This window comes from Mustela erminea, chromosome 7, assembly GCF_009829155.1.
Source record: "Mustela erminea isolate mMusErm1 chromosome 7, mMusErm1.Pri, whole genome shotgun sequence".
Taxonomy (NCBI): domain Eukaryota; kingdom Metazoa; phylum Chordata; class Mammalia; order Carnivora; family Mustelidae; genus Mustela; species Mustela erminea.
In genome coordinates, this window is record NC_045620.1 from 115,718,296 (window position 1) to 115,731,638 (window position 13,343).

The 13,343-nt window shown below is 36.8% G+C and overlaps 1 protein-coding gene across 8 annotated transcripts in view; it reads right to left on the bottom strand.

Moving 5' to 3' along the window:
• BIRC6 (baculoviral IAP repeat containing 6) overlaps positions 1–13,343 on the bottom strand; it is a 227,322-nt gene that overhangs the window by 6,378 nt on the left and 207,601 nt on the right. For all 8 annotated transcript variants that reach the window (XM_032353008.1, XM_032353015.1, XM_032353013.1 and 5 more), the window contains 3 exons: positions 13,129–13,290; positions 10,339–10,416; positions 4,037–4,225 (listed from right to left, as the gene is read on the bottom strand). In XM_032353008.1, the coding sequence (XP_032208899.1) occupies positions 4,037–4,225; positions 10,339–10,416; positions 13,129–13,290 (429 nt within the window). The remainder of the gene's footprint in view (positions 1–4,036; positions 4,226–10,338; positions 10,417–13,128; positions 13,291–13,343) is intronic.

Sequence of the window (13,343 nt, forward strand, 5' to 3'; positions counted from 1 at the left end):
CTTCTGATGGCATGTGTTGAAATGCCCAGCCCTACAGCAGAAATAATGCCCAATAGCAACCAGACATTCATTTATTCATTTATTCTCTCCTGCCAGAGAGAATAAAGACATGTATATTGTAATACATTCACAAGGTGAGCACTGTAAATAGATAACCAGAAGAAAATAATTAGGAGAGCACTGACAACAGAAACATCGTCCAATTTTGTACCTTTAAAAGAGAACTCTACAAATACCTAAATAACTAAAGACATTCCAAATGTCAAAGATATTGATACAAAAATCAGAACAGAGCCCTAAAAATAGGCATTATTATTACTTTCTTAATTTTATTTTCTGGTTAATTTCTGGTTAAGATTATAGTTTATCAAGTTAACTTTCCTTGCCTGCTTGCTTATTTATTTGAGAGAGCCAGCGAGCAGCATGTGAGCGGGCATTCCTGAAGGGAGGGGCAGAGGGAGAGGACAGGGCGGTTCTGAAGCAGGCTCCACGCCCAGTGCAAAGCCCCATGTAGGGGCTCCATCTCACAACCCTGAGTCTGAAACCAAGAGTTGGACGCTTTACTAAGTGAGCCAGCCACCCAGGTGCCCCAAAGTCAATCCTTACAATAACTGTGGTTGGCATATGGAATTTTTAAAAATTTAATTTTTAAATTTTAAAATCTAATAATTTTAATAATTGTTTTTGAAAAATTAGATAAAATTTCTTCCTGTATAAGCAATAGGAGTCTACTTCTAACAAATTTAACTTAGGAATTTAGAAAAAAATACTATTCTGGGGGCACCTGGGTGGCCCAGTGGGTTAAGAATCTGCCTTCGGCTCAGGTCATGATCCCAAGGTGCTGGGATCGAGGCCCACATGGGCTCTCTGCTCAGCAGGAAGTCTGCTTCTCCCTTTTCCTCTACCCCTTCCCCTGCTCATGCTCTCTCTCTCGCTCTCTTTCAATAAAATCTTTTTTTTTTTTTTTAAAGATTTTATCCATTCATCTGTCAGAGAGAGAAAGAGAGGGAGGGAGAGAGGGAGTGGCAGACAGAGGGAGAAGCAGGCTCCCCACTGAGCAAGGAGCCCAATGCAGGATTCAATCCCAGCACCCTGGGATCATGACCTGAGCCAAAGGCAGATGCCCAACCAAGTGAGCCATCCAGGTATCCCTAAATAAATAAAATCTTCAAAAAAAAAAAAATACAGTATTCTGTATTTTGGGTGAGTCACTATTCCAATGGGTTTATCATCCCTACAGAAAAGGCAATAATACCTAGAAACTATTATTAGGAAAACGTGGGAATGGATGTAAAACTCCAATAAGATCCTATTACAATTACTGCATCTGATGCCTACAGGGACACAAAAGAAAGACACAGCCTGACATGAAGAACCGTGACAACCACAGAACCAGAGGTGAACGCACCAGGAAAACGTGTGGAATTGCTGGATCACTATACTGTACAGCTGAAACTAGTAACACAGTGTGCTAACTATACTGGAAGCAAAGTGAAATGAAATGAAATAAAAAACAAAAAGCAAAAGCAAAAACAAGACAAAAAAAACCCCAGGGAATTCAAAGAGTCACATCTAAATTGGGAAAATCAGGAAAGCATCTATGGACAGGGGTGCCCCCTTTAATGTGAGCTAGGTTCTAAAGGATGAGAAAGACTGTTTCAAATTATACTTATTTGCTTTTTGTAAAAAGTAATCCTCCCCACTCTGAGTTCCTTGTGTTAACAGTTTATATTTTTCTTGCAGAAAATAATTTTTATGTGTAAACCAACAACTTACACATTAACCGAGTATAAATCCTTACACGTTATTTCAATACATTTTAAAAGTGAAGTTTAACATATACAAGTACACAGATCACACATACAACTGAATGCATTTCTGCCAAGTGAACACCAATGCACTCTCTACTTAGACGAGAAAAGAACATCACCAAGCATGCCAGAATTCCCCTTTGTGCTACCTCTCACCGCTCAGAGCCCTCATACACAGGTACACACTGTCCTGACTTCTTTTTTTAGAACAAGATTTATTTATTTGAGTTAGAGAGAGAGTGCATGAGTGCACGCACACGGTGGGGAGGGGCACAGGGAGAAGGAGAGAGAGAATCACAAGCAGACTCCCTGCGGAGGGCGGACCAGACACAGGGCTCAGTCTCACTCAGGGTTCAATCTCATGACCTGAGCTGAAACCAAGAGTTGGAAGCTTAACTGACTGAGTCACCCAGGCGCCCCTATCCTGACTTCTTTAAGCATGTTAGTTTTACTCATTTCTGAGCTTTTTATAAAAGGAGTCATGAGATGTACTCGTTTCTGCCTGCCTTCTTATGTTCTAGAGTGTATGGTATTTGTCCACATTAACGTGCAGTTTATTCATTTATGTTGTTGTATTCCACTTTATGAATATTCCATAATTTGTCTATTCTTTCTGTTGATGGACAAGGGAACTGCTTCCAGTTTCTGACAGTTACGAAGAATGTTATGAACATTCTCTATACCCAATTTCTATGAAGCACAGACCAAGTAGTGGAACTGCTAGTCATTCAGCTTATATTCAGCTGATCAGATCCTGCTGAAGAGTTTTCCGAAGCGGCTATACTGACGTGTATCCCCTTCAGAAGTGCATCCGAATTCCAGGTGCTGCACATCGTCACAGTGGGTAGCAAAAGCCTTTAAATTCCTAGATATGCTGAAGAATAGGAAGAAAGGGGACAGACTTTGTAAGGCTTTTGTAGGCCGGGGGAAGGACTCTGGGTTTTCTTCATCATATACCGGGAATCAAAGGAGTGAGATGATGAGATTACGTGTGGAGAATCTCTGGAGGACAAGAGTGGAAGCAGCAGGACTGGTGAGGAAACCCCTTCACATATCCAACAAAAGGTAATGGTGGCTTGAAACGGGCTGGTCATGGCAAAGATGTAGTTTTAACCACCAACTTTTCATTATGTTTTGAAGGGTGGAGCCCAACAGGATTTGTCATTAGACTGAATGTCTTATATCAGAAAAAGAATCAGGTCACAGGTGGTAAAGGTTTGGGCTGAGATGATGGTGCTTTTACTAAGGGAGTGAACAAAGGAAGAATCAAGAGTTCAGTTTTAGTGTTAAGATGACTTTTGTAAAATTAAGTGGACCTGTCTAGTAGTTTATATATCAGGATTCACTGTTTGGAGCCTTAAGAGCACAGAAAACATTCATGATACAAGAGGAGGAATATACATTTTTCAAAGGCAGGAACTGAGCTTCCTTTATCCTTAAGTTCCGAGTACCTTAGGGCAGTGGCTAATGACAGCTGACATTCGATATAGGTACAAAATTGATTACTTAATGTAAGTAACCCAAGCTTGGGACACCTGGGTGGCCCAGCCCATTAAGCATCTGCCTTCAGCTCAGGTCATAATCCCAGGGTCCTAGAATCAAGTTCCACATCAGGTTCCTCGCTCAGCGGGGAGTCTGCTTCTCCCTCTGCCTGCTGCTCTGCCTGTCTGTGGGTGTGCTCTCTCTTTCTCTCTTCCTCTTTGACAAAGAAAATCTTTAAAAACAAATAAAAGAATATAATCATATTTTAGAAAGATTATGGAGACAACTAACCCCAAGAATAGTCACTTTTCAGGATGTGGTAAAATAAAAGCATTTGTGAATATCAAGACAGGTTTCAGAAAGTCCAACTTTTTCCTAAAGGAAAGAAAATGTCTTCTCTTCAGTACTCACACATGGATATTAGTATAAGGGCAAACCTTCTATTTGAAAGACAACCTTAGAAAGTACCTTGATCTCTAATAAAAAATATTTTTTATGAGGATGACTTTAATAATACAGTTCATGAATAGAATGGTAACTGTTAAAAACAAGAAACTAAAAAATTGTCCCAAAACAGAGTCAGATGCCTTTTAGGAAATAGGTGGTTTTAAAAATCACCTCTATTATATTATTACTCATCTGTTATGATTAAAAACTAAAGTTTAGTATACTACAGACTGTCCAAATATAAACGCAGGTACAGTAATATTAATAATGTATTTCATTCATTTTACTCAACATACCTCTTTGAAGCATGGTGAAGGGTTTCTGATTTGTTCTAGCATTGCCCACTTAACCGTTGCTTGTCTAATGTTTCCATCATATTCTCGAGAACTCTGTGTGCCACTGGGAGTGCCTCTAGACCGTTCATATCCTGGTTCATTAAAATAAGGCTCAGCTACTAATATAAGGGACTGAACAGACACCAACACCTGAGGAACAAAGAAATAAAGAGAAGTTATGATCGGACATTTTTAGTACCAGTAAACTGTTATCTTCTAATATGTGCTTCCACATATTAAAATGTGATAAAATCACCATAAAATTGACATTAATCATTGGACACTGAAATACTGTATTATTAAAAGCAAAATTAAAATAGGTATAGTAGTGGGGCACCTGGATGGCTTAGCCGGTTAAGTGCCTGCCTTTGGCTCAGGTCATGATCCCGGGGTCCTGGGAATGAGTCCAGCTTCAGGCTCCCTGCTCAGCAAAGAGCCTGCATCTCCCTCTGTCCTGCTCCACCCCCTGATCCACTCATGCTTGCAGGCTCCCTCTCTCTCCCTTGCAAAAATAAGTAAATACAAAAAACTTAAAAAAAAAAAAAAAGGTACAATAAATAAATAATAAAAAATTTTAAAAGGTACAACAGACTCATACAGTATTTGAGTATTTTGTATTTTCTTGAATCCTTGAAAAAATAAAAAAGAACTAAAGATTGTATTTCCTGAAACTGCTAAAAAAAATTTGTTTATAAACATTATTAAACACAATAATTTAAACATTATTGTGCTCGAAGTGTCCTGACTCTCAAAGAGCATAATGGTAACCATGCACTCCTAATAATACTCACTTGTAAGAAAAACCAGGCATGATGCAATCTTTATTTTTATTCCAAGGAAAATAAATACTTTTAAAAGGTATTAAAATTTGCCTCTTTTAAAAAGATATTATATTTGCCTCTTAAAAAAAGATTTATTTATGTATTTTAGAGAGAGCGAGCGAGTGCACACAAGCGTTAGGGGCAAAGGGAAAGGGAGAGGGAGAGAATCTCAAGTGTACTGTGTGCTGAGTGTAGAGCTGGACATGGAGCTCGATCTCACGACCCTCAGATCATGACCGGAGATGAAACCAAGATGCAGACGCTTAACCAACTGCTCCACTCAGGTCCCCCTGCTTTATAAAACATACACCACCTTGGAAGTATACAAATGCTACTTTATTTTTCTTCAGTGAACTTAGCTATGGAGGGATCACAACATTCTTATGAAACTTTCTGGAGATTTGGATTCTGTCTTGTTCAGTCATTTTATTCATAGCACACATTAATGTAACCATAAAACTGGGCATGAAAAAGACAGCAAATTAGTAAATCCTTGAAAGGAAAAGATTTCTTTTTTTTAAAAGCACTTGATTTTCAATATTAAAAATTATCCAGCTCTGAGAACAATATTTAAGTGAGAGACCAGAGCAGGCAGAGCAACTTACCCGCTCAGAACCTATTTTTTGGTCATCTGTAAAATGAAGATAACAACTACTTAAAGAATGGCTGTGAGAACTAAATACTTTTCTTGGGAGTTAAGTAGTAGTGAACATTAATTAAATTTAATTCACCCACAGTAGCTATTCTTTCTTAGAGTAAAAATGACAGCAGGCATCCAGAAGACAGTAAAATGCAAAATATGAGCTGACAATGAATTGGTAATTAGCAAAAAAATCCATTACATGGCCTAGTATATGATATAGATACGGTTATAATTAAATTAATAAACAGAATACATTTTCATTCTATAATGTAGGTTCACTGATTCCTAGTCAATTCTTTGATAATTTAACAAGGTCAAGAGTTACAGACTTTTATTCATAGGCTGAATTTACAGTCTCTCTCCTCTTCAGTTTTTAATTAGCATCCACAAAAGTACAAGAAGTTTTCGTTTTAATTTGCTTGGAACTGACCAAATCAAGAACCATGGAACAGCTTCCTTTCACTATGTGTCAAAACAAAAATTTTAACCCTATTGGATGGTGTTCTACCAGGCCACTCAACTAGTCAGCAATCAAGTCTCCTACAATTTTATATATTCATTTGGCCACTATATTCCTACTATTATCCATTTCTGTGACTTATTCTTATCTTTAGAATATCCACTAATTGGCCATATTCCTCCCTCTATCCCACATCCCTGAGGAATTACTAACTGTTGATTTCCTGTATTTTCATGTTGTATCTAAAATTTTATTGTAGATATTTCAAATATAGTAAAGTACAGACTATATAATCCAAAATACTAATTTGCAACAATAAACTCTATTAGAAGAAATAATAACACCTATGGTGTAAGGGAAACTCTTAATTAGTAAAATGCTTTTAGCCTTTTAAAAGCCTTTTGCTTATAAAATAGTTAAGTACCTGCCTCTGGAAAATGATGCTGCTATGAGTAGGACTGTAAACAGTGGATGATTTCCAGAACTTTCCATTTTAAGAAAAATTGTCTCAGGGTGCCTGGGTGGCTCAGTTTAACATCTACTTTTGGCTCAGGTCATGATCTCAGGGTTCTGGAATCAACTCCCCAAATTTGGCTCCCTGCTCAGAGGGGAATCTGCTTCTTCCTCTCCCTCTGCTCTCCCAACCCCACTCATGTTCACACACACTCTCTCCCAAATAAATAAAATCTCGGGAAAAGGAAAAATGATTTCATATATACATAAATATACATATATATTGAATGATTTTATTTATTTGGGAGAGAGAGAGGCAGAGAGAGCATAAGCCGGGGGTGGGGGCAGGCAGAGGTATAAGCAGACTCCCTCCTGAGACAATGGGCTTGATCTCAGGACCCTGAGATCATGACCTGAGCTAACATCAGACGTTTATCTGACTGAGCTACCCAGGTGCCCCAATGGTAATAATATTTGTTAATATTTATGAAAGGTTGATTACATGAACCATAAATTCTGTTTAGTTCCTCCTGCACATGACATCTTTATCAACATCCAACTGGAAGAAACTATTTACAAGGCATTATAATAGGTATTTTAAGTACATTATAGCAACATTAAAAGCTAGTTATAGCAATGCTAAAATTTGGTGCTACTGTAATAATTCTGATTAAAGTTTTAATGATTAATAAGACTTCTGATTTTATTTTTTCAAGGCTTTTTATTTATTTATTTTTAAAGCTTTTATTTATTTATTTGACAGAGATCACAAGTAGGCAGAGAGGGAAAGGAGGAAGCAGGTTCCCTGTTGAGCAGAGAGCCCGATGTGGGACTCGATCCCAGGACCTGGGATCATGACCTGAGCCGAAGGCAGAGGCTTTAACCCACTGAGCCACCCAGGTGCCCAAGACTTCTGATTTTAAATTGTGCTAATAGTTAAGACTATTACTGTGTTACTGCTAGATATGAGACCTATGGCATAAGACTACCTATGTGATATTTTTATACAAATTACCATTATTCTTTTTAGAATCTCACTACAGAGAAACCAAGCAATTCTAATAAAGCTTACCACTGTTTAAGATATTTTGAATTGTTTTTAATTGTATACAACCTTCAAAAAATTTTTGTGGAACACTTTCAATCTACCCTTTGTGCACATGTGATAAATAAAAAGGTAAAACAATGTTGGGTCCCTAAATCTAACCAAGAAAAAATTAAGAAATTTTATCTGATGCTCTCAAGTCTGCCCGTGAAGAAAGTTTCTAACAGAGGACAAAGAGCAATGTTTTCTTGCCTCCGTGCATTTATTTCTTGTATAATATTAATACAACAATCTCACAAAGAGACTAGTATTACTTAGGAATACACATGTCAAAATCCTTAAACTAAATACTAGCAAACTGAATCCAGCAATATATAAAAAGAATTATATATCAAGAGACCAAGTGGATTTGTCCCAGGAATGGAAGGTTGGTATAACATCCAAAATTAATATAATACATTGTATTAATAAAATAAAAAAAATAATAGAATCATTTCAATAGATGCAGAGAAAGCACCTGACAAAATCTAACATCCATTCGTAATAAAAATACTCAATATGCCAGGAATAAAGAGGAATGTCCTCAAACATGATGAAGAGAATTTATGAAAAACTCACAGGTAACATGACATTCAATGGGGAAAGACTGAAAGGTGTCCCCTCCCTCTGGAAGAAGACAAGGCTTTTGATACAGAAAAGAGAGCCTCCTCTTGCTCCTGCCCGTCAGTTTGTCACAGATCTGAAAACTAGATTTGGGAAATTATCTAAAATAAAGAGAATGTGTTGATATGTGGAATTTGAGAAACAAGTTAGAGGATCATGGGGGAAGAGAAGAAAAAATGAAATGGACAAAACCAGAGAGGGAGAGGGAGAGGGAGACAAACCATAGGAGACTCTTAATCTCAGGAAAGAAACTGAGGCTTGCTGGAGGGGAAGGGGCTGTGAGGGATGGGGGTGGCCGGGGGATGGACACCGCGGAGGGAGAGCATGTGCTATGGTAGCACTGTGAATTGTGTAAGACTGATGAGTCACAGACCTGTACCCATGAAGCAAATGATACATTATATGCCAATAAAAAATAAAGAGAATGTCATATAATAACTGTTATTTATAAATCAGAAGTAAAATAGTCAATAATGGAGAAACAGTTCAATTACAATATATGAACTCAAAAGATTATTATAGTAATTACAAATTATAAAAATGTAATTGGAAAAATGGATATGCTCTAATGTTAAGTGAATAGAACAATGTACAAATTATATATCTAATGTAATCTCATTCTGTGAACTATGTATAAGACCAAAAAAAAAAAAAAAAAACAAACCCCCAAAAGGAATATATAGAAAAGAAAATTTTTATGTATGGGTACTTAAGTTTCTAAACTTGTAAAATTTAAATCCCTGAGGATAAGTTGCTTTATTTCACAAAATATTGTGCATATATTAGGGTATACAGGCAATATAAAACTTAAAAACAAATTAAATTTTAAAATAAAAACTTTGAAAACTGATTATAAATTTATTTTAAAAATTATATAAATTCAACACAAAATTCAATTCTCAGCTAAGTCTAATCTACTTTATGAAAGATAGCATATCTCTGAATTTCCTTTTGTAGTAAAACTGATCGTAAGCTTAGTTTGTGTTAACAAGAGTAGTATACACGTAAAAAAAAATTTTAAGGTTTTTGGAATCAAATTGAAATAATCATTTCTAAAATGAAGTAGTAGTAACTTGAGAGAAATATTCTAGTAGCTTTCTAATAGATCTCTGCATGAATCATGTAACTTTTCCCCTTGGTCTCGACATTAATAAAAAGGGAAAAACAATTGGTACTATTTTTTAAAAAAATTATTTGACAGAGAGAGAGCGCGCATGCACAAGCAAGGGAGCAGCAAGCAGCAGGGACAGGGAGAAGCAGGCACCTCGCTCAGCAGGGAGCTCAATGTGGGGCTCGATGCCAGGGCCCTGGGATCATGACCAGAGCCAAAGTCAGATGCTTAACCGACTGAGCTACCCAGGCGCCCCTTGCTATTATCTTCTTAATTCATGAAAATACTGCAAAGTCTTCCCAGAGAATCAAAAAAGTGACATCCTAAGGCATTATTTTTCATATCTTCTTTTCCTAATTCAAACTAAGAGTGCAGAGGAAGAATCTTTTCAGGCTAGGTTTATCTGGGGATAATTCATGGTGGTTTAAAGACTAAATTTATATGTGAGTTTAAACTCTCATGAGCAGTAATGATTTGTTTTTGCTTCTTCAATAAACAAGGAAAAAGTTAATTCATGTTATTAATATGTTTCCCAGTCTATCTCTTAGCTGGGATTCTGAACTACTGAGGTAAAGCAGCAACAAAAAGCATTCGATGGGATATTATATAACGTATTATGTGTTCAAGTGGTATATGGAAATTAATTTCCACAATGCAAGACTATGAAATACGTTTGTCAAATGCTCTGCAAAATAAGAGCTTCAATCCCAAGTTTAATAAATTCTAGGATAGTGCTTCTGAACGTCAAGTGAGTCCCATTATTAAGGAGATTACAGAAAAACCATATTATATGTGGAAGAAACTGTAATATTAGTAGTTTAATAATTCTACTCATGTGAGTTTAAACCTTGTAAGTGACTGGGAGATGGGAGAAAATTATCTGTCTTATGTTATCTTTTTGCACAACGGTGTACTTTAAGGGCAACTCGGGAATTTTTTTAAAGGTAATTTTGGTAAAGTGCAACTTTTGTCTTATGCCCTAACTTAAAATTCTAACTCCAGGTGAATTTTTTTTTAACATAGATAGTTTTTTATTTTCTAAGTGAAACTCAGAGAAATATGTTTACTTGCAAAAAGCTTGAGGTCTGAGGATTCCACTTCTCTTCTGGTCTTCCATGCCATGTATTTAAGATGCTTAAACAAACCTGAGGAAGAAGGGAAGAAAGCATAAACAGAAGTGAGTGCTTTTTAAAAGCAAACTATTGCAACTAGAAGCAAAATTGAAACGTTATCATATCACAGTATTTCAGTTTTATGTCCCCCAACAAAACACTAAAGGTCAGTCTGTCATAACAAATTGGCATCTTCAAATGTGATCCAAATCTGTATGGCATTACAATCCCTTCATAATGAAAAATGAAACAGAACCTATTAAATGTTAATATATAATAATGTATTTTTTAGTGAAAAATAACTCTTTGCCAAACCTTTTAAAAAGTTTCAGTAGGAAAAAGTAGTACCATGCTACATTTAAAAAATCTCCCTCAGGGCACCTATGTAGCTCAGTTGGTTAACTGTCTGCCTTCAGCTCAGGTCATGATCTTGGGGTCCTGGGATCGAGCCTCGAGACGGGCTCTCTGCACAGCGAGGAGTCTGCTTCTCCCCTCTACTTGTGCTCTCTCTCAAATAAATGTGCAAAATCTTAAAACAAACAAAACTCTCTCTAAATTTTGTAAAACTTCAAAACGGATATGGTTTAATAGAAGAGGTCTGACTGCTTATCTGCCTCTACATTTTATTTGTTACAATATATTGCTTTGGTTGAAGTCTATGGACAAAATCTAGCTTTACATAAACATGAAGTGGCAAGGAGGAAGACTTCCAGACCCCTGAAAGGGCCTTGAGGATCTATCTATTGGGTTCCTCACAACAAACTTTACAACACAGATACCTGTTCACTCAGACAGCAAGAATGAACTCAGACTATCTGCCAAACAGAAGGTTAAGAAGAAGTCACTCAGGGAAAAGCAGAACTGGGGACATTTTATCTGTACTTGTAAACTAACAGTGTCATATAACGGGCAATAGACTTGGAAAATAAGTGGTCCTTAATAAAGCAGAGAAGTCTATCTCCTTGCTATTCTTGCAATCATTCTGCGACAGCAATAATGCAAAATACACTATTTATTTAGGACACGATTTCATTAATAATTTTAAGAGATTGTATCTGAATAACCTTGTATACTATTACTAAAGGTACTAATACTAGTACTTAATGTCCAACATTTCATTTTTAGAGCATCCCTGTGACTACAAGGGCAGGTATTCTTACTCCCACCTAGAGACCTGGAATCCAAGGTTAAATGTTTCTAGTGTACAATATAGCAAAGATTATATAATTCAAGATATTCAACTCTAAGGCCCTTACCTGCTTCTCTTACCTACTTCTCTTCTCCTTACCATTAAGTCCTTTTTTGGGGGGGTGGGGAAGGGAGAGAGAGGGACAGAGGGCGAGGGAGAGAGAGAATCTAAGCAGGCTCCACAGCCAGTGCACAGCCCGACATGGGGCTCAATCTCATGACCCTGAGATCACGATCTGAGCAGAAATTAAGAGTCCGAAACTTAAATGATTGAGGCACCCAGGAGCCCTTATACCATTATATCTTAAAAAAATTTTTTTAAAAATTTATTTGACAGAGAGATAGATCACTAGTAGAGAGGGGGGTGGGAAGAAGGCTCCTTGCTGAGCAGAGAGCCTGATGTGGGACTCGATCCCAGGACCCTGAGATCATGACCTGAGCCTAAGGCAGAGGTTTAACCCACTGAGCCACCCAGGTGCCCCATGTCTTAAGAAAGTAATTTCTTAAATAAATTTTAACATTTTACACTTAAACTCTATTCGGAGTCTACTGCCTTCTTCAGTGTCAACACTGCTCTATCCTCTTCTTTGCTCAGTGATAAAAGACGTGTTCTTTGCTCTTCCAAAGAAAGTAAGGTCTATCTCTGATTAAATCTTCTGCAATAAACTCACAAAGCGAATTCCAGTTTTATGATCTGAGTTTATGATGAAGACAAAGCCAAGGGAAAATTTAGTCCACCTTTAATGAACCAGATCAACTTTAAGCACTTGCTCCTCTCATACCATCAAAAAATTGTCTGCTTATGAAGTCTTAAATTTCTTCTGATTGTTCAGTAATTTTTAAGGATGAAATATTTCCAGCATGGAATTTACTGCTGAAATTCCATCAAACTATCTAAAATTAGTTTGGGAAGTGATGACTGTTCTTTTAAATCTATTTTTAGAAGTTTATTGTCATATGAAATGCTTTTTTATTATACCTCTTGGTCAACTTCTTTTTTAGACAGAATGCATCTTCCTATTTATTAAAAAATATAAAACATTTTAACATAAATGTCAAAAATAAGTTCACAATTATATGTATCATGGAAAACACGGATAGCTATGAAAGCAAAAAAAAAATGATGATATGCAAAAAAGGAATACAGAGTCGACAAGGACGATGCTTTTGCCATTCAACTATCCTGAGGCACTTGTGAAAAGGTAACTGGAACTGGAGATACGGAAAGTCAAAGAAGGTGAGAGGTAAAGACAGACATTTGGCTCTACTACCTCCTGAGTGAAGAAAGCTCTCAACTGGCCAAGGAATATGTTGAGTAAGTTAGTCCCTCAGTAACTTCTTAAGACTACAAGTGCTTCTCAACACTGTTGTGTTTCTGCCCTTTTTGGTTCCTTCTCTCTTATTCCTCAGGCTAATCTTTGCATATAGGAAAGAGAAGCATGAAGAAAGGTAACTCTCGGAAAGAAGATAACCAAAAGAAAATTTTGTTTAAATTATAAAGAACCTTTGGTTACAATACTTTGGCATCAGAAACAAAAAAGGTCAAAATTACATTACCTTGCCATCATTATAAAGGTTTGGATTGAATCGCACGCTATGACCACCAGTTGTCTCTAGATTCACAAGAGGGGGTGAACTGGGATAATCTTGAGGAAAATATACATCAAACTCAAAGCAGCCATTTGCATAAGGGGTGTCTGCTGGACCAGTTATCAGAACCTAGTATGCATGTACAAATACACAAAAGTGCAAGTTACTCTTCCTAAACACCA